General features: G+C 33.3%; 1 protein-coding gene across 1 annotated transcript; it reads left to right on the top strand.

Annotated features, from left to right (window-relative positions):
• The first annotated feature begins 3,219 nt into the window (after window positions 1-3,219).
• On the top strand, window positions 3,220-22,133 carry LOC113391794 (probable chitinase 2). The gene is made up of 9 exons (XM_026627873.2): window positions 3,220-3,372; window positions 12,739-12,903; window positions 14,029-14,224; window positions 15,665-15,761; window positions 19,193-19,408; window positions 19,922-20,116; window positions 20,626-20,759; window positions 21,337-21,506; window positions 21,888-22,133. Exons 1-9 carry the CDS (start codon window positions 3,297-3,299, stop codon window positions 22,127-22,129), a joined length of 1,491 nt encoding a protein of 496 aa, XP_026483658.1. The 5' UTR covers window positions 3,220-3,296; the 3' UTR covers window positions 22,130-22,133.
• Window positions 22,134-22,609: the final 476 nt, after the last annotated feature.

Below are 22,609 nucleotides of genomic sequence, written 5' to 3'. Positions count from 1 at the left end.
GAGGTATGCCTCGAGGCTCGAACCCCGCTTGACCTTATTTTTTTTCTCGCTGGAAAAACGCATTACGCGCTTCCCCCACGTGATGGAAAGTGGTGGGGGGTGTGGGACTCCCCGGAGCCCTGGACGCCGAATGCGCCCAGGTACGCCGGGTTTACCCACTAAAAAACCAGCGGTACCCTCTCCGTCTTTCGGCGGGCGCCACGGGATCGCTTGCGCATGCTACCGTGACGAACCCCGCTTGGCCAAGGCCAAGCAGGAAGAACCCTGCTCTCTCACACAAGCATTTGTATTACTATTCGTAGACAACAACCATCCGTGAGCAGTTCCTTACGTTTTCTATCAAACAATTCAGTGTAATTTGACTCAATCGACACGTCCACATTATAATAACGAAACCAAAAAATATCTTAAAACAGTTTTTATTACGGAGTAGATTAACTTTAATAAAAATTGCTCCATTAAGAGTTATGATAGGCAATTAGGTTTTTAGATACGATTTTTAATTAATAAGAATAAAATAGCCGACTACGCATCGTTGAATACCTTAATGTTTTAAATAGGCAAGCACGACTGGAATTTAATGTTTCCTTGCTTTTTTTAAAATGAGATTTAAATTTAATCCTAAAAAAGCCTTTGATTCATTTCATGTAACTCGATTAAGGATTATATTTATAAAACAAAGTCGCTTGCTGACTTGCATGCTTGTTGACTTCCAGGCAGGATATATTACATAACATAACATAATCAGCCTGTAAATTTCCCACTGCTGGGCTAAGGCCTCCTCTCCCGTTGAGGAGAAGGAATGGAGCATATTCCACCACGCTGCTCCAATGCGGGTTGGTGGAATACACATGTGGCAGAATTTCGTTGAAATTACACACATGCAGGTTTCCTCACGATGTTTTCCTTCACCGCCGAGCACGAGATGAATTATAAACACAAATTAAGCACATGAAAATTTAGTGGTGCCTGCCTGGGTTTGAACCCGAAATCATCGGTTAAGATGCACGCGTTCTAACCACTGGGCCATCTCGGCTTATATATTACATACATATATAATTATATTTAACTAACATGACTGTATTTTTAGATGTTGAAAAAGAGTAACTACTGATTTTCTTGCCGGTTCTTCTCGATAGAATCTACATTCCGAACCGGTGGTAGCTTTACTTAATATCGTTTGTTAAATGACGATTCAAAAGATCTTATAAAAGCCTACTTGAGTAAAGTATATTTTGATATTGATTTTATAGGTGACTTTTTGATCCTGCGAATTCACTCGCGCGAAATTTATTAAACACAAACTTCCAGCCCCCGTTTAGCGACACTTTAGGGGTGGATTTTCGGAAAATCCATTCTTAGCGGATGTCTACACCCTATAAAGAACCCACACGCCAAGTTCAAGTTTATACGTGGTATAGTTTCTGAGATTTCGTGATTAATCAGTGACTGGTATTTCGCTTTTATATACTATATAGATAAAAAACGTGGAGTTAGAAATCATCGATATCCATGCAGAATAAATTTTATTAAACACATTTATAAAATATATGTAAGTACTTACATGTTAAATTTACCGTTTTTTATGAAATCGATAGCCTGACGGGTAAGTCAACAACCAGCAGCAGGCAAGCGGTCATCACTGCAGTACATTGGCACCTATTAAACTATTCTTTACGTCGCCACCAACGATGAAAACTAAGATCTAATAACGTTCCAGTACCACCAAGCAGCTTTCAGAAAATAATAACTACAAAGTTTCTTTTAGGTACTTCTTGGTAGAATATACATTCCGAACGGTAGTAACTTTTAATTTTTAATTAATCTTGTAAAACGATAAACGATTCAAAAACGCTCTTAGGAACCTACATAACATATTTTAAATTTTGATATTTAACGGTCATAACAAGCAGCATGTGTGGCAATTCCATTTAACTATCAAAAATTTGTTGAAGTTGTACGTCTTTTACGAAAAACTGTGGCTCTGAGCAGAGCACAGCATGGAACGGAGGAGTGTTGCAGCAGATGCAACCATTACAACAATCCCACAGCCTCTCCGATGGCCATTACAGTATTCTCAGTGAGTTAGAATCCCCAAAAGGTCACTAACTTATATACTAACTTGGTGGTAGAGCTGACACGACCGACTGGTTAGGTGGTACCACGTGCCCTCATCAGATATTCTACCGCCAAACAGCTCGTCTGCCTACCTATACCATAAAAAATATATTCATTTTAAACAACATATACTGATGGTTAAAAAAAAAATTAACATACCGGATATGAAATATTGAACGTGAAAATAGGGTAACTCCCTGTTGCCGGTTTTTCTCACTACATTTTATATACATATGTATATGTTCGAGTTCTGTATAATATATAACGTGTTTAAGTATTTATAAGACTGAGGTCATTTGGAATAATTAAAGAAAATATTCAACAATTAAATTACTATAGTAACTTTGAATCGTTATTTCTCAATAAAAAAAGGTTACCGACGGCTCGTAATGTAAAAATAAAATCGAAAGGATCCTCGACGAATCATAGTTACTATTTAACATACATCTAATTAGGTATTATTAATTTATATATCCTACATGAAATAAAAGATAAAAAGTTATTGTTGTATTGAAATTATTTACGTAATAAAACATACTAAGCAATTATTATCATAACAATATGTTCAAATATGGATTTTCGTAATAACAACTCCTTATTGCCTATTGTTTTAAACGAATCGTTCTGAATGATTTTTTCTAAGTTTCCATTTTAAGAAATAATTCAAACTCGCGTACCGTTGTATAGCAGAAATTTTGTAAATCCATATCAATTCAATACTGTTTGTCGGTAAATACTAAACTCGTGGACGACTCGACTGAATTGCTTATAAGGTTGTCTCAATAAAGATGTTTCGGGAAAAACCCGCGAGAAAATCATGTCGTTGATTTTGTTATTGTTTTTTAAATATTACATTATCTAAATCAAGAAATGACTCCATACCTTTTCATATTAACGCAACTAAATTTGTAAGTACGCATAACACCAATTAAAAAACCGATCCCAAACAATAGTTATTTTGTAAAAATCAAATTAATCAAAGGAATCGATTCACAGAAATCCCAAAATTAAAACTAAACGCTTACGCTTGAGAAGTTTTGTTATAAACAATAAAAGATGTTTTCCCAAGTTCATTGAAAACCACTAATCAAGATAAAAGCGCTAGACATTTCCGCGGGTCAGTCCGCGCGTGTACGCGTTAAGAATTACATGTCGCGTGATATTTCTTCCAAAACAAAATGGCGGCATTTATAAGTTTAATTTTTTTATTTGTGACTCTGTTACACGACTTAGCCGACGGCCGGGGATTGGCAGGTACGAAGGAGGTTTTATTTATTATTATTGAAAAGGAAAATGTTTAAATAGAAAATTTAAGGTTATCTTATGCATGTCATGTAAATGCAATGTAAATTATAACTCGTTCTACAAAGAAGTAATACTCGATCTTTTTTTTTTTATATATATATATACTTTATATTCATTTTTTCCTAAACAAAGGCTGTTAAAATTATGCCCAATTTTTTTTATTTAATATTATACGATTATATAAATATTTTATAATTTACCTAACAAAATGGCCTCTACTTTGCACCGATGACGTTATTTAATAAGTAAATCTAAATATTAATATCTTAATTCTGCGCAATATCATTCAACTTGCTCGTTGATTGCCAAAATTTCACCACCGGTTTTTAAAAAATACCACAGACCTGAGGAGATACAACGAAATAACTTAACGGGATTTTAAGTTATAATGTTATACAACATTCAACTTAAAGGACAACTTAAAGTTAATCATTGGAAATTTAACAAAATAGTACTTATGTATGTTGTTATAATATATGATTGTCCTTAAGATGTATATGTCTACGAATAAGTACCACTAATACTATACTAATAAGTAGGCACGTACACGTTCCGTTACACGCCAAAGGGCGAAACGGGACCTTATTATTGAGACTCCGCTGTCCGTCTGTATGTCTGTCAGACTGTCCTTTCTGTTGACGCTATAACAAAAAAAAAAAATACTAAAATCAGAATAAAATAATATTTAAGGGGGCTCCCATACATCAAACGTTATTTTTTTTGCTCGTGCTCAATATCGAGCAAATATTGATATCGGCAACAGACCAAGAGTTAGAAATATTCACAGAATATTAAGTTATATATTCACTTTGAAAATAAATAAACAAATCCTATAAACGAAGGTGTGTTTTGCAGTTTTTATAGATTATTATTATTAGTATGAAACCATTCGATGCCGACTCGGACTTGGCCGGTTTTTAATCTGTCCAAATTATATTTAACTTTTTAGGTGAATTGGAAATATCCGTTCAAGGATGCTTTTTTTACTTGGTTTTCTTTTCCGAGTTCACTTTTCAATTCGTCCGGATGAACTCTTCTCAAATATGTACAAACAAAAATTACAATCTGTCTATACCCACGTACATTTTTATATATAGAGACTTCACAGGTATATAACACAACTCATATTTACTCTAGAAAGAACTATGATATAATAAAACGTTTTTTCAAAAAAAGTATTTTAAATATTAACAAAAACAAGCCCGAAGAATATTAATGACAAATAGAGTCTTTTAAGGCTCTTAAGAAATTAAACAAATTTACGTTAAAGATAATATAATATACATTACTGTACTGTTCATTAGAACTAGCGAGTCGCTCGCGAAACTGCTCGTTTATTCAACAGATTTTATAGTTTTTTTTATTTAATATAATTGTAAACTGACAACGTCTGTTCGAACGATTTAAATTTTTTTTTTATACCGCCTCAATACCCCTCTAACCGGCCACTAACTTTTTACGCTGTCTAAAATAATGTTTTTTGCACATCTACGTCTGGACCTCTTCAAAATTAAACCATAACCGATTTTTCATGTGCAGCTATCGTCCCATAATCACTGGGACAAAAATCGGCTTCCGCCATTTATACGTATGTATATAAGACTAAATGTGCCCACGGCTTCGTGCGCGTTTGAATTTAACAAAAAAAAAATGTTGTAGCCTTAGTTACTCCTTATTACATCAGCCTGTGAAAGTTCCGTCAAAATCAGTCCAGCCGTTTCAGTGATTAGTCGGAACAAACATACAGACAGACAAAAATTATAAAAAATGTTATTTCGGGATAAGCAACGTGTAAAAAGATATGCATTTAGTAAAAAGCGGTTATTTTAATATTACAAACAGACACTCCAATTTTATTATATGTAATATACACATTTAAGCATTTCATTATATATATATATATATATATATATATATATATGTCTAATGTTATTAATATATTTATGCGAAATTGTGATTCGGAATTTGATACGTGACGTCATCACTTAAAAATTAAAAATCATTGTCAAAATGCGAATTACAATATTGGAGCACCTAATAGTCTTTGAGCAAGATTATATTAAAAAAAAAAAGAAAAATCTCGCTAGTATAATGTATGTGTGTGTAACATAACAATTCATATAAAATATGTCATTGGAGATAGAATTCATAGTAATTACTGTTAGACATCGATTATGATTATATAATACGGAAAATACTCGGAATAATTATAGTTTATTATGAATTATTATTGTTACAATACGTTTAATGAGGTTGTATATAAATGTCAAAAATACTGGTACGTTGTTTACGATTCAAACGTGGAACGAGAAATACAAAAGTGTAATTTATTTTTTTTAATTAGTATATTATAACAAACTTGTCGAAGATATATAACAACTAAAATCATTGTATTATTTTATTACGTAGTTAATAGGCCGAGTAATTGGGCCACCAGGTGGTAAATGGTCACCACTGCCCGTAGACATTTGCGCCGTACATTTTAACCATTTCTTCCATCACCTTGTGCCTGTAGTTACACTGACTCACTCACGTTTAAACTAGAACACAGCAGTACTAAGTATTGCTAGTAGGTGGTACCTACCCAGACGGACTTACATAAAGGCCTACCACTAAGTAGTTTTAGCGCTTACGTCATACATGTTGGTACTCTTTTTCGGTTGAATACTCATACAAAATACTTCTCACCTCTATACTCTAAAGTTGTGACGTCACTGATGTTTGAGTGATATGAGTTGATTATTCAGTTTCAATTGAGTGTTTGAGTTTTTTTATCTAGTCATTCTGTTATTGTTAGCAATATGACCAGTGTCTTTATCAGTTACGTAACCTTTTTTTATAAAGTTTTATTTATAAACAGACATCAGATAAATTGACTGATTTCGTGTTTTTAATTCTTAATTGTTAGTAAATAATAATATGACTAGCTGCTCATCCCGACTTCGCTCGGGTATATTAGAAATTCTGTTAAACATGATTCTTATGAAAATTCAACCGTTTACGAAACGCACACAACGATACCTATCAATACATTTTCTCCCCCTCTTTTTGTTTGTAGCGCGATGGCATATGGCCTTCCTCGATAAATGGCCTACCTAACACTGAAATAATTTTTCAAATCGGACCTGTAGTTCCTGAGATAAGCGCGTTCAACAAAACAAACTCTTCAGCTCTATAATATTAGTATAGATTTATAGAATAAAACAAAGATTATAACATAATGTTTAAAAGCAGCTTATATAATCAAATATTACCAAAAATTTAGAATTCAAAACGACCTTAACCTTTAACCGAGAGTCGTGATGGTCCAATGGTTAGAACGCGTGCATCTTAACCGTGGGTTCGAACGCAGCACCACTGAATTATCATGTGATTAATTTCTGTTTATAATACATCTCGAGCTCGGCGGTGAATGAAAAATTACTACAAACCTTCTCCTCAAAGGACGAGGAGGCCTTCGCTCAGCAGTAGGACTTTAACAGGCTTTTTAAGCCGTATAAATACGAACTGTAGTCTGCTATTGAAAAAAAAAACTGCCGCCAATCAGACACGACTAGCCATAAATACCAATAACAATAGCTCTACTTTATTTCCAAGAATATATCACTGTCAAACGTAACTGCTACTGGAAATCGTATATCACTCATAATATTTTGACAACCGACTTACGTTGATACGCCATTTTGAGACGTATATCCTTTAAAATTTATCATAATTATAGTCAATGTCATATATCATACACTGATCTTTCACGTAGTCTTTCAAGTAGAGGTATTCTGTAATAAAAAACTAAAATCTCTGCTATGCTACTTTAAAATGTATAGAATACACGTATCAAAACGGCGTATCACAATCGGTTGACAAAACCGTCAGTTGTTAACATTTCACGAGTGACATACGAAATGAATTCTAATAGAATCGCACTGCTGCTGTGAGTTGCGAGTGTCTTTTAACACGTCTACTGATCCGCCATTTTTAATCCAGGACGTCATAAGGCGCAGCCATTTAAACGATTCACTAAAACAACGATGCAATTACTTGCATTTGATTATATAAGCTATTCATATGCAATATGATGAAGATTAATTTAATACATATGTTAAATTTTAATTAAATCTTAACAACAATAAAGTTGCTTTAGTATTATTATACGTTGTCAGCTAAACATTGGAAACCGGATCAAATTCTGCCGATTTAAAAAACGAAACAATCCACTTGTAATTTACGAGTTTGCCTTCAATAAATATACAGAACGAAACCTTCTTGGTATTTTTTTAGATATTATGAATATACAAAACGTTGTCGTATTGAATTATTTTCCGAGTTACTAATTAAAGATACAATATTTTTAGTAGAAATTTTTACATTTTCAACTTTGCCGTTTCATAGATTCAAGTCATTTATAAAAAATACATCGGTAAGGAAGGCATATTATTCGATACAAGATTATATAGATGATAAAAAAGCGTGGAGTTAATGCTTGCTGACTTCCAGGCAGGAGACATAACATACATATATAATTGTATTTAACTACCATGACTGTATTTTTAGATGTTGAAAAAGAGTAACTACTCAGTTTCTTGCCGGTTCTTCTCGGTAGAATCTACATTCCGAACCGGTGGTAGCTTTACTTTAAATAGTTTGTTAAATGACGATTCAAAAGTGCTTGTAAAAGTAAAAATCCTTTGATGAAGTAATATATATTTATATATATATATATTTGACATTAAAGTCTATTCACGCGTCGGCCATCCGATTAAGTTTAAACTTTGTACAGTTTTAATGGCACGTGTACGAATATTTCGGAGATAGTATCATCATCGTACACGTGACGCACGATTTCGGTAACTATATATAGTCTATCTTATAAATTCATTTAACGTATACTATATTTCTTGATATAGTATTTATATAAAATAATAATTGAACTAATTTTATGTATGTGTGATGTTATTAAGGTTGTTTTTTAAAGTAAAGTAGATGATAAAAAGCTAATACTTGTTGACATCCAGGCAGGATATTATATATATATAATTGTATTTAACTAACATAACTTGGTATTTTAAATGTTGAAAATGAGTAACTAATGAGTTTCTTGTCGGTTCTTCTAGGTAGAATCTACATTCTGAACCGGTGGTAGCTTCACTTAATATAGTTTTCAAAATAACGATTCAAAGGTGTTTGTAAAAGCCTACTCAAAAAAAAGTATATTTTAATTTTGATTTTTTCAAAATTAAATATAGGTATATATTTTCTTGATAATACACAGACAGACGGAAAACTTTACAAAAACATAATATTATGACGATTTTGACCTCAATAAATTGTGCGATTATATTCACTTCTAAATGGGTAGCATAATAAAAATTGTATTGGGATTTATACATAATATATCAGAAATCAAGTCACACAGGTATAAGCCGTGGCAATTAAAAAGAGATTTAAAAATGGCGGCCGAACTCGTGCATAAACCTAAATCACTATAAATTTGCTTTTGAAACGCGATTCGTTATGTTTTTTTTTAATTTATAATAAAATATTTCGAAGAAAAAAAAGATGGAATGATTGTATCGTCCATAAATTTAAAAGTATCTCTTCTTACATTGTATTGTAATTGATCGTAAATTATTGACGAAGCCAGAGTTGCCAGTTCGAGCGAGTATATAAATTGCTTTCACAAAAAATAATGCAAGCAAATAAATAAAATTCTAAAGAAAAACAAACCTTTAATCGTGGTTATTTATGTGTCTAGATAATGTCACAGCGTGACAGCAACACTTGGCACTCTGAAAACGCCATACTACTTTACTAGTGTACGTTTACTCAGTGAATTTGAATGATTCGGTTATTATTTAATTAAAAAGTAATCGTTTTTAAATTAATTGGAATTCCCGGCAAGCGTATTTCTTTTATTTTTCACCATTGTCTAAGTAAAGGTAATCGACAGTGCAGCCTACTGACAGTCTTTTGACGACAACCAGATTTAATATACAACATTGACTACAAAAAAAAAAAAAACAAAAGTATTTTCCTCGATCAATTTATGTACGATTAAAATAGTCGAAAAAAAAAGGATTACCATGATACTTTTCTCTTTTTTTTATTCAAATTGACCCGTTTGACTCAGACCTGTTTTTTGTATTCTTTTTTCGATTTGAATATTTCCGCGGATGTTTGATAAAATCGTTTTATTTCATAACTTAAATTAAGAACGCCGGAACAAACACAGAACTCACTACAAATGAATTTGTACTGTATATGGGCACTGGTCTTGCCCACAAATATGACTTAAAAAATATGATTTCAAAAGAGTTTTTTATGGAAAAGAAAATGTATTTTAAAATGTGTATGCTATACGTACTCAAATACTTTCCGTCGTATATGAATCTTTTGCTCATTAGCATGCGTTCTAATAGTATATTTAAATGCTTTTAATGTGCAATTCATCATCTAAGTGGGCATTTAACTTCAATACGTTCTTTATGATCGCGTACATAGAAAATGCATAAATCTTTTGTGTTTTTTAAGTTGACAGGGAAATAGGTTATCTCTTAAATATACATACATACTTACTTAAAGATACATTACATTCGACCATGAATATTATTCATACTACTTTCAACCAGAGTGGGGGGGGGAGTTCTAACAACATACAGAATACGTTCACGGTAGAATTTCTGAAGAGTAGGTGATACCTTAGATAGGCTTACACAAAGTCCTACCCAATCATTGTTTCACATAAGATTTCCCTAATATGCAATGTCATAAATATCTGCGGAATTTTAGTATAAAAACAATTCAAATCCAAAACGACACAAGTCTGTGCGTTAAACGCTAGAAGAACCATTTTTCGTCTCCACCAAAACAAAAACCTTCAATCAAGTATCCTAGTTATTCCTCGAAGGCCAGTAACGCACCTGCACCCTCGGTGTTGCAAACGTCCATGAGTGATGGTATTCATTTCCCAACAGATAAGCGTCCTTGTTAGTCACCTATTCCATAAATAAAGTAAAGTATTTCTTGCCCAGGACGGATGTATTTATTTTGTGGAATAGGAAACTCGTTGTTAATATTATTTACCTTATCTACTTTATTGTAAATATACATACAAAATAATATCGAACTTGAAGTTTATATATAGTACGACTGTTGTTTTTTTTTTCTCAACTGTGCATAATTATTATGTCTGATTAAAAAGGTTTTATATTATTTGATATATTTTTATATGTAACACTGTTTACTTGGGAGGGTTGTGCACGCCCGTCTGGGTAGATACCATTATATATTTTATCGGCAAATAGCAATTTGTTTTTATGTGATAAAGTTTAGTTTTAGTTATTAGTTCAGTTTAACTACAGGCCCGAGGAACGTAACATATTAGTTCCCAATGTTGGTGGTGCATTGGTGATGTGAGGAATAGTATATAAATTAATATTTCTTATAGCGCCAATGTTTATAGGCGGTGGTGACCACTTACCGTGAGGTGGTCCAAACCCTCGTCTGCCAACCAATATTATAAAAAAGTATACCGGCAAACATAAACAGTAAAACATTATTTTTTTATTAGTGTCAGTGTTGGCCCAAGTGTTGGCCCAAAAACTACACTCGAGTCTTAAATTACTCAGCCGGATGTTGGGAGCCCACTTAAGAGCTCAAAATATGTGCGCCCTAAGAGTACCTGTTAAGTCAAGGACTAAGGAAATCGTCTTATAATGCCGTCGACGTTGGGAGTTGGGTCACAATGTCATACAAACCGATTTCTGTCACGGCGGCCAAACTCACGGGAGACCATCCAACTACGCAAGACATATTAGTGCACGAATGTGAGCGCAAACACAGGTGAACTAACTCACTCTCACAATCCGATAGCATGACAAATCCGACGGAAAAGTTCAGGCACAGGACCATCGGCTTAACGGCTTCCGAGGCAAAAGAGACACAACTTCCAGGGCTGTTACTGAGAATTGTTCAATAGAAAAACCCAATATCTTATCGGCCTGACCTGGTGTTTGAACTCAGAACTTCAGAATCTAACGGTTTATCTAAACACCTAAGTATCGACGATTTGTCATTAATATATACCTATAACCTAACCAATTAGCGTTGTCAGTTGTTATTCGGTAGTTGCGGATATTAGGGATGTCAATCAGACGCCTACGCCTCACACAACAATAGTTCTATAAGGATAAGTCGTGCGTATCTGTTTTCCTCAAACATATATACAATTTTATACTCATTATGATTTGAATATATTAATATCACGTTGACCTTTAATATTTTTGATAAGCAGATACGAAATTCGAATAATATTTACAAGTCGAACTTTAAAACAAGAATAAAATGTTAGATTGTTATTTTGTTTTTAATAACCTTAACAAAAAGGTTCAATCTAATTTGAATAATAGGCGGATCTTTTTTTTTTAATCTACGTGAATTTTTAAATTAACAAAGACAATCTCTACATAGTATGAAGCTAAATCGCTTACCAACGTAAGTGCGCTTAGATCTTTTACACTACGCATCTGATTTTAATGTAGTTTTCGTCAATAAACAGAGCAATTCAAGAAGAAGGTTTATATGTATAATGCCTGCATAGTGTAGTAGAGGAAACCCGATAAATACTCTATTCCTGGCCGAAAAAAAAACAATAATTTTTCATTTTATGTTCGTTCTTCAATCTAAAAATACTTATTACCTTATGAATCCGGCAAAGGTATTATCAACTCACAAATAGTCAAAGAAAATACAGCATAGTACCATTTTCTTTTTGACCTCTTGTATTTATTAAGCCGACGTTCTTTATTTGATAGCGTTTTCTTCGACGAGCTTTATTGTTACCAACAAAATTTGGAAACAAAAATACAAAAAAATCGATAAATCAAAACAAAATTTTACAATCACTTTGAAATTGGCATTTTACAGAATTGTATTAAATGTAAATCCACCACCAGTTTTGACTGTAGATTCAACTGAACCGGCAAGAAACTTACAAGTTACTCTTTTCAAACATTTGAATTTGAGGATGATGTTATGTCAATCAAATACAATCAAATCTATATAATATATCTTGCAAATACTGAAGCATATTGTTTTCCTTAATTTTTCTATTGGACAAACACTTATATTTTTTAAACATATTCACAGTGCTTATGATTTAAATGTATAGATTAGAACCATATTCCGATAATATCTTAAATGTCACCATGAAGAAACTAAAATGTTATGTCCCTTGTAAGTGCCTTGATATTTTATAATCCCAAGCCCACTTACGCTGATAATGGATAATATATACTCTAATTTTTTTTTTTTTAACAGGTTCGTCACATGACAAGGTCATAGTGTGCTACGTGTCCCGATGGTCAGTGTACCGGCCTGGAGCTGGTAGCTTCGACATATTCGATATAGAGCCGTCACTCTGCACACATCTTATTTATTGCTTCGTTGGCCTTGACGAGAACACGTTTAAGATCACTAATATTGGTATGAATTGATTTTTAATTTATATACCTAATTAATTAGTTTTAGGTCATTTTGGTTCATTGGAGAGAACAAGTGGATTTTAAATAAAGATCGCAAATTATAAGAAAATTTGCCTTTATGCCGGAAGAATTTCTCTTACACGTATAATTCAACAATGGCGTCGTTTCTGAAGCTTCTAGAAAAGATTAACCTTTTGTAAAAAAACAAAATAACAACCCATAAACACTCCTCTTCATCCCTATTCTGGGTAAAGTACTTATCTCTTTATGTGCAAGGTTAGAAGCTTATCCCACCACAATTCAACAATGCCTTTTCTGGTTTCAAAAATGTTTCGAAAATTCATCCAGCATTTTTTTTTGTTCACACTCAAAATAGTTTACGTATTCATGACGTTATTAATTGGCAATCTTATGCTATAATTCACATGTTCTAGCGGAGCCATCTTGGCTCACTATTAATATTATATATCATATAAATTATTATACCACCAGATTCAGTGAGTTAGCTTCACTAATGATCATTACATTAATAGCCTTATTTTATTATATTTCAATAACCTTCTTACATTTATGGTTTAATAGAAGATGATTCAGACTCGTATTGCCGATTTATTCACTTGTTTATCAACTATAAATATCAACTTGTCATAAAAAGGTTAGCTCAGTCGGATTTCTTTTTATTTTTTATTTAAAATCTTAATTGATATCTTTGTGTGTATATGAATTATTGCATTGAGTTTTTTGGAAGATTATGCATTATTATTAATAACCTGAACAATATATAGAAATCAGTGTAGTTTTAATCCAAAGACTCGTTATGTTAATATATAAATACATATATTAATTTTAAAAGTTTAACAAAGATTTTGAATATATCACACGACTAGAAATAAAAGGTCAATAAAGTTAATTCCAATATTTCAAATTGAGTTGACGACAATACTTCAAAACTGGAATTATATGACATAATATTTAAGTAGACTTTATACTACATTTTTAATTTAAGTTTTAGTGTAATGTGATTAAGGTAAAATTAGAGATACGATCGGTTCGAATGCAGATTTTATTGAGTAGTACCGGCAAGAAACTGCGTTAGATATTGACTTCATATCAAATAATATTACAGATGCATTTCAAGATTTGGAAATTAATGATGGTAAAGGAGGGTTTAAGCGGATCGTGGCCTTGAAAGAGAAGCACAAACACCTTAAAGTCTCAATAGGTATTGGAGGATGGAATGAGGGTTCCGCTAAATATTCCAAGATGGCTGCTGATCCAAAACTGAGGAATATATTTATAAGGAGTGTCATGAACTTTTTAGAGTAAGTAAAATCACTACATACACACGAATATATATATCTTCGCTTATATAAGACATTTAACGAGACCTAAAATATTTTTGTCCCTTTTAATCCGATTCATAAAAATGAGATAGAAAGAGACCTCCTTAATTAATGCAGTTACAAAATTAGATACACCAATATTAGCAGCATTATGTATATTGTTATCTTCCAATTATCTTTAAATTTAAAAACATTGCTGATAATTTGACAAAATACTCTTAAAATACATATCAACGTTTGGTAAGCTGAAAGTAACTTCCGCCCATAAACATCACTTATAAGAAGAAGTAAAAACCACTAAACACTAACTTCTTCTAACTCTAACTTACCTCACTAACTCACCCCTTATGGTGGAATGCAGCAAATGCCGGCCTCCGTGGTCGAGTAGTCTGTACAGCGGTTTTCATGGGCAGGCCACTCCGAGGTTCGATTCCAGGCTGAGTCGATGTAGAAAAAGTTCATTAGTTTTCTATGTTGTCTTGGGTCTGGGAGTTTGTACTGTCGTTACTTCTAATTTTCCATAATACAAGTGCTTTAGCTCCTTACATTGGTATCAGAGTAATTTATGTGATGTTATCCAATATTATTAAAATCAAATCAAAATCCTTAATGAAATATTATAGAATTAAAATTATTGATTGTCATATTAAAAACTACTCAACTGATTGATTCGATCGTCTAGCTGAGACAACACTTGTGTGTATGTTTATTTTTAAATTAAGTACAGATTGCGGTTTTAATTCAGGAAATAAAATCTGGGTTTTTCTAATCCTCATATTTATTATCAATATATTAATCAATTTATTTATTAATGTTATGCATTGTGATGCAACAAAAACTTCAATGGTAATAGTATCAACTCTAAAGTGTTCAGCTACTGAACCTCTCCTTTGATTGAGGTGAAGGCTTGATGAATATTTACCTGCTGCAACGCTAAAAAGATTACCGCGTTGATCTAATGCGCTGATAAAAATCACATTTAGACTTAAAATTCTTTCATTTACCTGATTTAATTCTATTACATTTTGCTCATCTGTGCCTTCATCCATTATTTCTTTTTTCTTCACGAACTTTTGTTATAATTTAAACCTATTCTTACGTCGAACATTAATCATCTCTTTCTAACAAACCTTTAACTCACATCGTTCTATCTCCTTCATTAAATTAAAAGATTTTAGTATCATACACATACAGCGGATTCTTCTGTTGAGGGCAAGTCGTTGTTCCCAAGGTGTCGTCTCTGATCCTAAAAACATTAAAGTATGCATGTTTTGGTACGAAATTTGTTCAACAAAAAATAAACTTCACGAGGGCCTTTGTCAAATAATGATTCACCTTCTTGGAACAAACCGCAAAGTACCTAAATAACTAACCCTGTATTTATTTTGCACAATTTAAAATGTCTTATTTTCCTTACAGAACATATAAATTCGATGGTCTCGATTTGAACTGGGATTACCCGACACAAAGAGGAGGCAAGCCGGAAGATAGGAAGAACTACGTACATTTGATTAGGGTAAAATTGTATTTAATTGCCTTTCTGATCTAACTGCTATTTCATCATTAACAACTAATTGATTAATTTCTTTGTTATTGACCGTTCTTAATGCGTTGATAAAAGATTATTATTGTTGCCAAATCGTGAGGATAGAACTCTCGAATCTTCTTAACATAAATTTACATTATCTCATTGGATAATTCACTGATCACGGACTTACGTGGACGTGGTTTTGCTCGCTGGATTAAAACCAGACCCTTCCTTATCCCGTATTGTGGCATTTATGAATCACTCTCGGTTATCTATGGTCTGGTTACTCCTGCTTCTGTTAACAAAGCTACACTCTCAAATCACAACATCAAACTTAATGTTGTATTGGGTATTCAATTGTGGAGCATTACATTTAATACGGCATTTGTTTAAAAAGTAATAATTCCAAGCCAAAGCAGCATCAGAAAATAAAGAACCCAAAAGACTTAGCTTTGGCATGCCAGGATACCACTTACTCATTGATAAATCAACTGCCAATCACCATGCGTTAGGCCTAAAGTTTAAACATTTTTATCTCATCCCTCATTTACATTTTACCGTGGAGAGCTGAACACCTTTACACTCAAATATAAATACGTAATCTATTAGACATGTTCTAGTATTAAGGATGAGTGAGCCAGTGTATTTAAATACACAAGGTCATAGCATCTTAGATCTTTAGTTAATGGTCCATTGTTAGTTAACCACTTACCAGTGAGTCAAGATTTCACCTGTCTTTTGAAAATAGGAAATAACCCATAATCTTCACTTTGACATTGTAAAGGACTTTTTGCAAGCCCGTCTGGGTAAGTATCACTCAATCATCAAATATTCTACCGCCAAACAAATGAGAAATGTTGTGTTCCGGTTTGATGGGTGAGTGAGCAACTACAGGATAGACATAACATCTTAGTTACCAAGGTTGGTGGTGCAATGGCAATGTGAGGATGAGTTAAGATTTCTTACACCGCCAATGTCTATATCTGGTGGTGATTCTTACTATCAGGTAGCTAATTTGCCCGTCCGCCTACCTATGTCATAATAAAATTAAACATTATATATACAGGACAAAATATCCCTTGGACAAATGAAAAACTGGATTTGATATGACAATATTTTACTAAGCTTTACCTGCGCGAAATTTATAAAACACAAACTTCCAAGCCCTGTTTTACCCCTTAGGGGTGGACTTTTATGAAATATTAGCGGATGTCTACACTCTATTAGGAACCTACTTGCCAAATTTCAAGTTTATAGGTGTTGTAGTTTCTGAGATTTCGTGATTAATCATTGAGTGGTATTTCGCTTTTATATTAAATTTTACGGTTGATAAAATGTAACGTATACTTTTCATCAACCGTAAAATTTATTATCTTGGAATAATTTCGATTCGTAAAAAACAATGTTAAGAAAACTAATTTCGTTATCAGTACTGCAAATATGTTTTGTTTATAAATAATGTTTAAATCTTTTGCGTATGCCTTATCTTCGTCAGTCTAGTGGCTTTTCATTGGGACTTATTAGGCTTTTTTGTAAAAGAAATTCATTCATAAAAAAACGTCAAAGTAAATATGGCCTTGAGGCGGAGGAGAATTCAGTCATGAAAGCATGTAAACAACTATTGGTGAGTACTGAGTTCTCTCCGGTCGTGTAAGTTTACCGCATAAAGGAGAGTTCTTCTTAGTTTATGCACACACATATGCTATAACTGTGTGCGTAATCACAGGTGCACTCTCTATTCCCTAACTGTCATAATCCGATGTAACGGCAAATCCGATACGACCGAAAAGAGTTCAGGCGTAGGACCAACAACTTTATTTGCTTTCCGAGGCGATCATAGTCGGCTATATTGTCTTCAAGTCGAAATATGTATGCAATTTTTCAAACATATAACTGTGAATTCTAACGATGACCTCAAAGAGATTGACTTGATAATCGAAAAAATATTTTTACCAAAGCATCATTATCGTTACATACAAAAGAAAATTCCATCTGACACGTGAAGGTTTCCTTCAGCACCAAGCGTAAAAATATTCGAATTATAAACACAAAACTAAACAAATGAAAATTTAGAAAACTCTGTTTAAGATTCACGTGCTCTACCTACTGAAACGTCTCAGCTCGTACAAACACATCGCCGTTTCTTCTCAATTTCAATTATATAAAAAAATCGCCTGTTTGTTATTTTGTCTGCCCACACTCTCGATAACCTATTTGAAGTTTTAATTAATCAATTTTATGACACGATATTTACAAAACAACTACAGCGAGATAACGTCAGCATCCCACACGATCGTGATTTGAACAATAATTATTTTATATTGTTGATTGTATATATTAAACCCTAATGGAAAAAGTTCTTAACATGGCAGTACGTTTTTATATGTAGTACTAACAAAACAAAAAATATAAATGACGTCAGATTAGTAAACATTATTTCAAAACAAATATAGTTTATTGTACTTATAAATATAAACGTAAATATAATTGCTACATAAGATAAAAGATGACCTTTTAGCTAACATAGCGATCTTTGAGAGAATATATAGGTGGAGTTGGTGAAATGAATAAATATTTAATAATACTTGGTGGTAGGGCTTTGTGCAAGCCCATCTGAGTAGGTACCACCCACTCATCAGATATTCTACCGCCAAACAGTTCCGGTTTGAAGGGTGAGTGAACCAGTGTACAGGCACAAGGGACGTAACAGCTTAGTCCCCAAGTTTGGTGGCGCATTGGTAATATAAGGAATGGTTATTGTCTATGGGCGGTGGTGACCACTTACCATGAAGTGGCCCATTTGCATAAAAAAAAAATTAAGGAACAATGTACACTTACTCATACATAGTGAATTAAACTCATCTATACTAATATCTCATAACTCTGTCTGTCCGTCTGTCTGTCGCTCTTTCACTGCCCAACCAATGAACCGAATTAGACGAAATATGGTATGAAGCAAACTTAGAGTTCCAAGGAAGGATATAGGCTTTTTTTTGCCTAGCATATGACAACCAACGTATATAAAAACGCGGTCGAAACTAGATGTGAAATAAAATGTTCAAAGGCTCTGAACATAAGCCTCCCCCCACTTCCTAATTGGCACTACTCCAATCAGTCCTGTCCTCATCAGACCTCTCTGAAACTATTTATCCAGTGTCTTCTTTCATCATCAATGTACAGCTGGTCTTTCCGTATCTATTCCAAGACTTTTTTACACTGTTTGATATATTCTTAAGCTTTTTGACTGTGCTATATGATTTTCTTTAGTTTTTGTTTTTTATTCATAGGTCTCCTTTACGTGTTTTTATTTCAAATGTGTAACAGTGCAACAGTGAGCCACATACAGGCCGACATTTTAATAACTTAACTTAGTTAACAGGTGACCAATTATTTAAAATTCAAATATATCCTCTTTCCAGGAATTGTCAGAAGCATTCGAACCGTATGGCTTTCTTCTAACAGCTGCACTGAGACCTGGCAAAGACGATATGGACACGGTGTACGATCTGACACATGTAAATTACTATCTAGATTTCATGCACATCATGACGTATGACTACCACGGAGCTTGGGACGGCGTGGTAGGGGCGAATGCGCCAATACGAGGCCAATACAAAGATGACATATACAGCATAGTAAGTATTAGTAATGTCATATACACTTTGATCCAGTTGGTTTATTAGTCAGCAAGTCTCAAGATCCTGAAATAGAATTTCCATTCTCAGTAGTGACTAAAGTCAGAAAGGTTTAGATTCTCTCGCTTCAGATTCCTGTTCCCGATTCCGTTATCTGTTTTCTTGATCGTGTACGATAACATTGTATTGTAAGATTGAAGAATAGAAGTGTGAAATATAGGGTACCTATATTTACATCAAAATATATCCCAAAAACTAACCGCAAATAGGTCAATGTTGTAACTGATTTGGGCCAAAAAAAGTCCACTTAAAGTCTAAACATCGAGACACAGTTTCTGGATATTCCATCAACTGTCAAATTCAAATACTATTTATTGTGTACATCATATTAAAATACAATTATTAATACGACTAATGTAGGCGGTCTTATCACTAATAAGACAACTTGCTTGGTTGGCCTCAACGTTGTAGCAGCGGCGCTAAACACTAAGAAAATATTCCTTTCCTTTCCAGGAGTACACAATAAATTACCTTTTGTCCCATGGCCTGACCCCAAGTAAGATGGTGTTTGGTTTACCAATGTATGGACGAACTTATTGGTTTAATACTCGTAATGTTAATGATATAATATTTGGTGAAACTACTACGAAAACAACAGGATTCCAAGGACAATTCAGTAAAGAAGACGGTTTCATGGGATACAATGAGGTAAGAATAGATAAGACTAGACCAGTTGGTGGTAGCCAGTGGTAGGTTGTGCAAGCCAAAACCACACAGGTACCACCCATTCATAAGCTATTCTACAACTTTATTGTTGTTGTTGTTCGATTTTTAGGTTGAGTGAACCAGTTTAATTACAGGCACGAAAATAAGGTACCGTCTTCCTGACGCATATCAAGCATATTTCGATAGTTAATTAATTAAAGTGAAACTGAAGTATTGACAAATAGCAGTAATCAGTATTATTGTATTTCGTTTAGAAGGATGAGTGAGCCGGTGTAACCTTGCACAAGGGACATAAGATCTTAGTTTCCAAAATTGCTGGCACTTTGGCGACGTAAGTAATGGTTAATATTTCTTACACCGCCATTGTCTGTGGGCGGTGGTGACCACTTACCATAAAGTGACCCTTTTGCCCGTCCTCCTAAATTTATCACATAGACAGCATTTACGTCATTGGTTAAAAATCTCATTTCAATATTGAAAAAAATCAACAGATCTGTTTGGAAATTACAAATAAATCCTCTCTGTGGACTCAACATTGGGAGGAGCATACGAGCACGCCATATATTCGAGATGAAGAACGTTTTATTACATATGATAATCCACGCTCCATCGCCAATAAAGTCAAGTAAGAATATAAGTCAATTTATTATCATTACCATAAATAAAATAAATTTATCCTCCAGATATGATGTTCGTTTGATTTTTACAGCTATGTATAAATATTCCACTTTTTATCGTAACTGTACTTTTAATTTTTTTTGCTTAATATAGCATGCCGTGGTCACCGTTGAGGGAGCATTCAACTTGTAAATTTTATATTATTTAATATTAAGAATGTGTGTTTAGTGTGTATCTTTTGTTGGAGATTCATAAATAAATAAAATTAATTTTGTGGTTTCAAATGCATTCTTTCGAGACGACAAGGAGTATTTCTCAATTGATTTAAATATTTTATGATTATCCAAATATGACGTGCAAATTTTAGTGATCTCCATTGCAATTTTTTGGGACGATAAGGCCTTTACCAATTGTTTAAAAATAAAAAAGTCTAGCCTACTTTAAATCTGGAATCTGATCACCTTTGCTAAGTGTATTAAATTTAAAAAAAAAAAGCCTACTTAAAATCTGTAATCTATTCTGTATGTTATTTGCCTTTGTCGTAGTAGCATTTCCTTTGGTTCTAAATGATCAATTTTCCTCAGATTTGCAATGGATCGTGGTCTTGGTGGCTTCTCAGCTTGGAGTATAGTAACCGATGACTTCAGGGGATCCTGTGACGAGGAACCGGATACGTACAAAGATTACATCGAAAGATTCAATAAGATTTCAGACCAAACTCTTCTAAAAGATGCATTGATTAGTTTGACAGAAAGTAATATAAAAAATCACTCTTTTACATTATTTTTAATTTATTAAGGTAACTGTTAATATCCCACTGCTGGGCTAAAGCCTCTTCTCCCTTTGAGGAGAAGGTTAGGAGCATATTCCACCACGTTGCTCCAATTCGGCTAGGTGGATTCACATGTGGCAGAATTTCATTGAAATTAGCCACATGCAGGTTACCTCACGATGTTTTCCTTCATCAAACTCTAGATAAATTATAAACACAAATTAAGCACCTGGAAATTCAGTGGTGCCTGGATTTGAACCCGCAATTATCAGTTAAGATGTACGCCTTGTAACCACTGGGCCATGTGCCCAAAATAATAATATCAGTGTAATTTTTTTAATTTTTAATTGGTTTGTTTTTCAGACGAAAACGAAAATCAATTCTACGTGATATCTGATAAGAAAGTGCGTTTACGTCTCCCGAAGCCGAGTTTCGCAAATTACCCACTCCTGAGGACTGTCAACGAAGCCATATTCCTAGCAACAGAAGAGAAGAGAGTCCTAGATGAAATGGAAAAAATTAAAACACATAGAAGGAATGAGTTAGAGAAGGGCAGCTCACCCTGTATAAGGACTTGCACAGAGGTCTGCTTTTATGGCTTGTAAACCGTTCATGATGATATAGTATCTTACCCTAGATGGGTAGGAACCTTGCTCAAAGCCAAAAGTTCCATTTGATTGAAAAAAAATTAAAAATAAAGACAATTTACAACCGATATTTTGAATTATAATATTATTAAACTGTGGTTAGATGACTTTTTTTTTAATATTATTTATTTATTTTTATTTAGTTCATCTAGTCAATACGATTATGACTTTTAACTTTATGAATTAAATAATAAAAATAATTAAATGATTAGATAAAAACAAATACTTAATAAAATATGTATATTTAAAAAAAAACTCCACTAGCGTTTGCCATAATAGTTGTAATAGGACGTATGTACAGTCAGAGTAAGAAAACCTTCGTCGGTTTTCAAATTCATTCCTTTATCAAGACGTAAACTCTTAGTACCTTTTGAATCTAAAGCACTAAACAGACAACTGCACATAAAATTAAACTAACATAGTATGATAACTTGGTTC

The sequence above is a fragment of the Vanessa tameamea genome, chromosome 28, assembly GCF_037043105.1.
Source record: "Vanessa tameamea isolate UH-Manoa-2023 chromosome 28, ilVanTame1 primary haplotype, whole genome shotgun sequence".
NCBI classification, from domain to species: Eukaryota; Metazoa; Arthropoda; class Insecta; order Lepidoptera; family Nymphalidae; genus Vanessa; species Vanessa tameamea.
The sequence above is the reverse complement of the archived record's forward strand: the minus strand, read 5'-3'. Positions and strand labels throughout refer to the sequence as shown.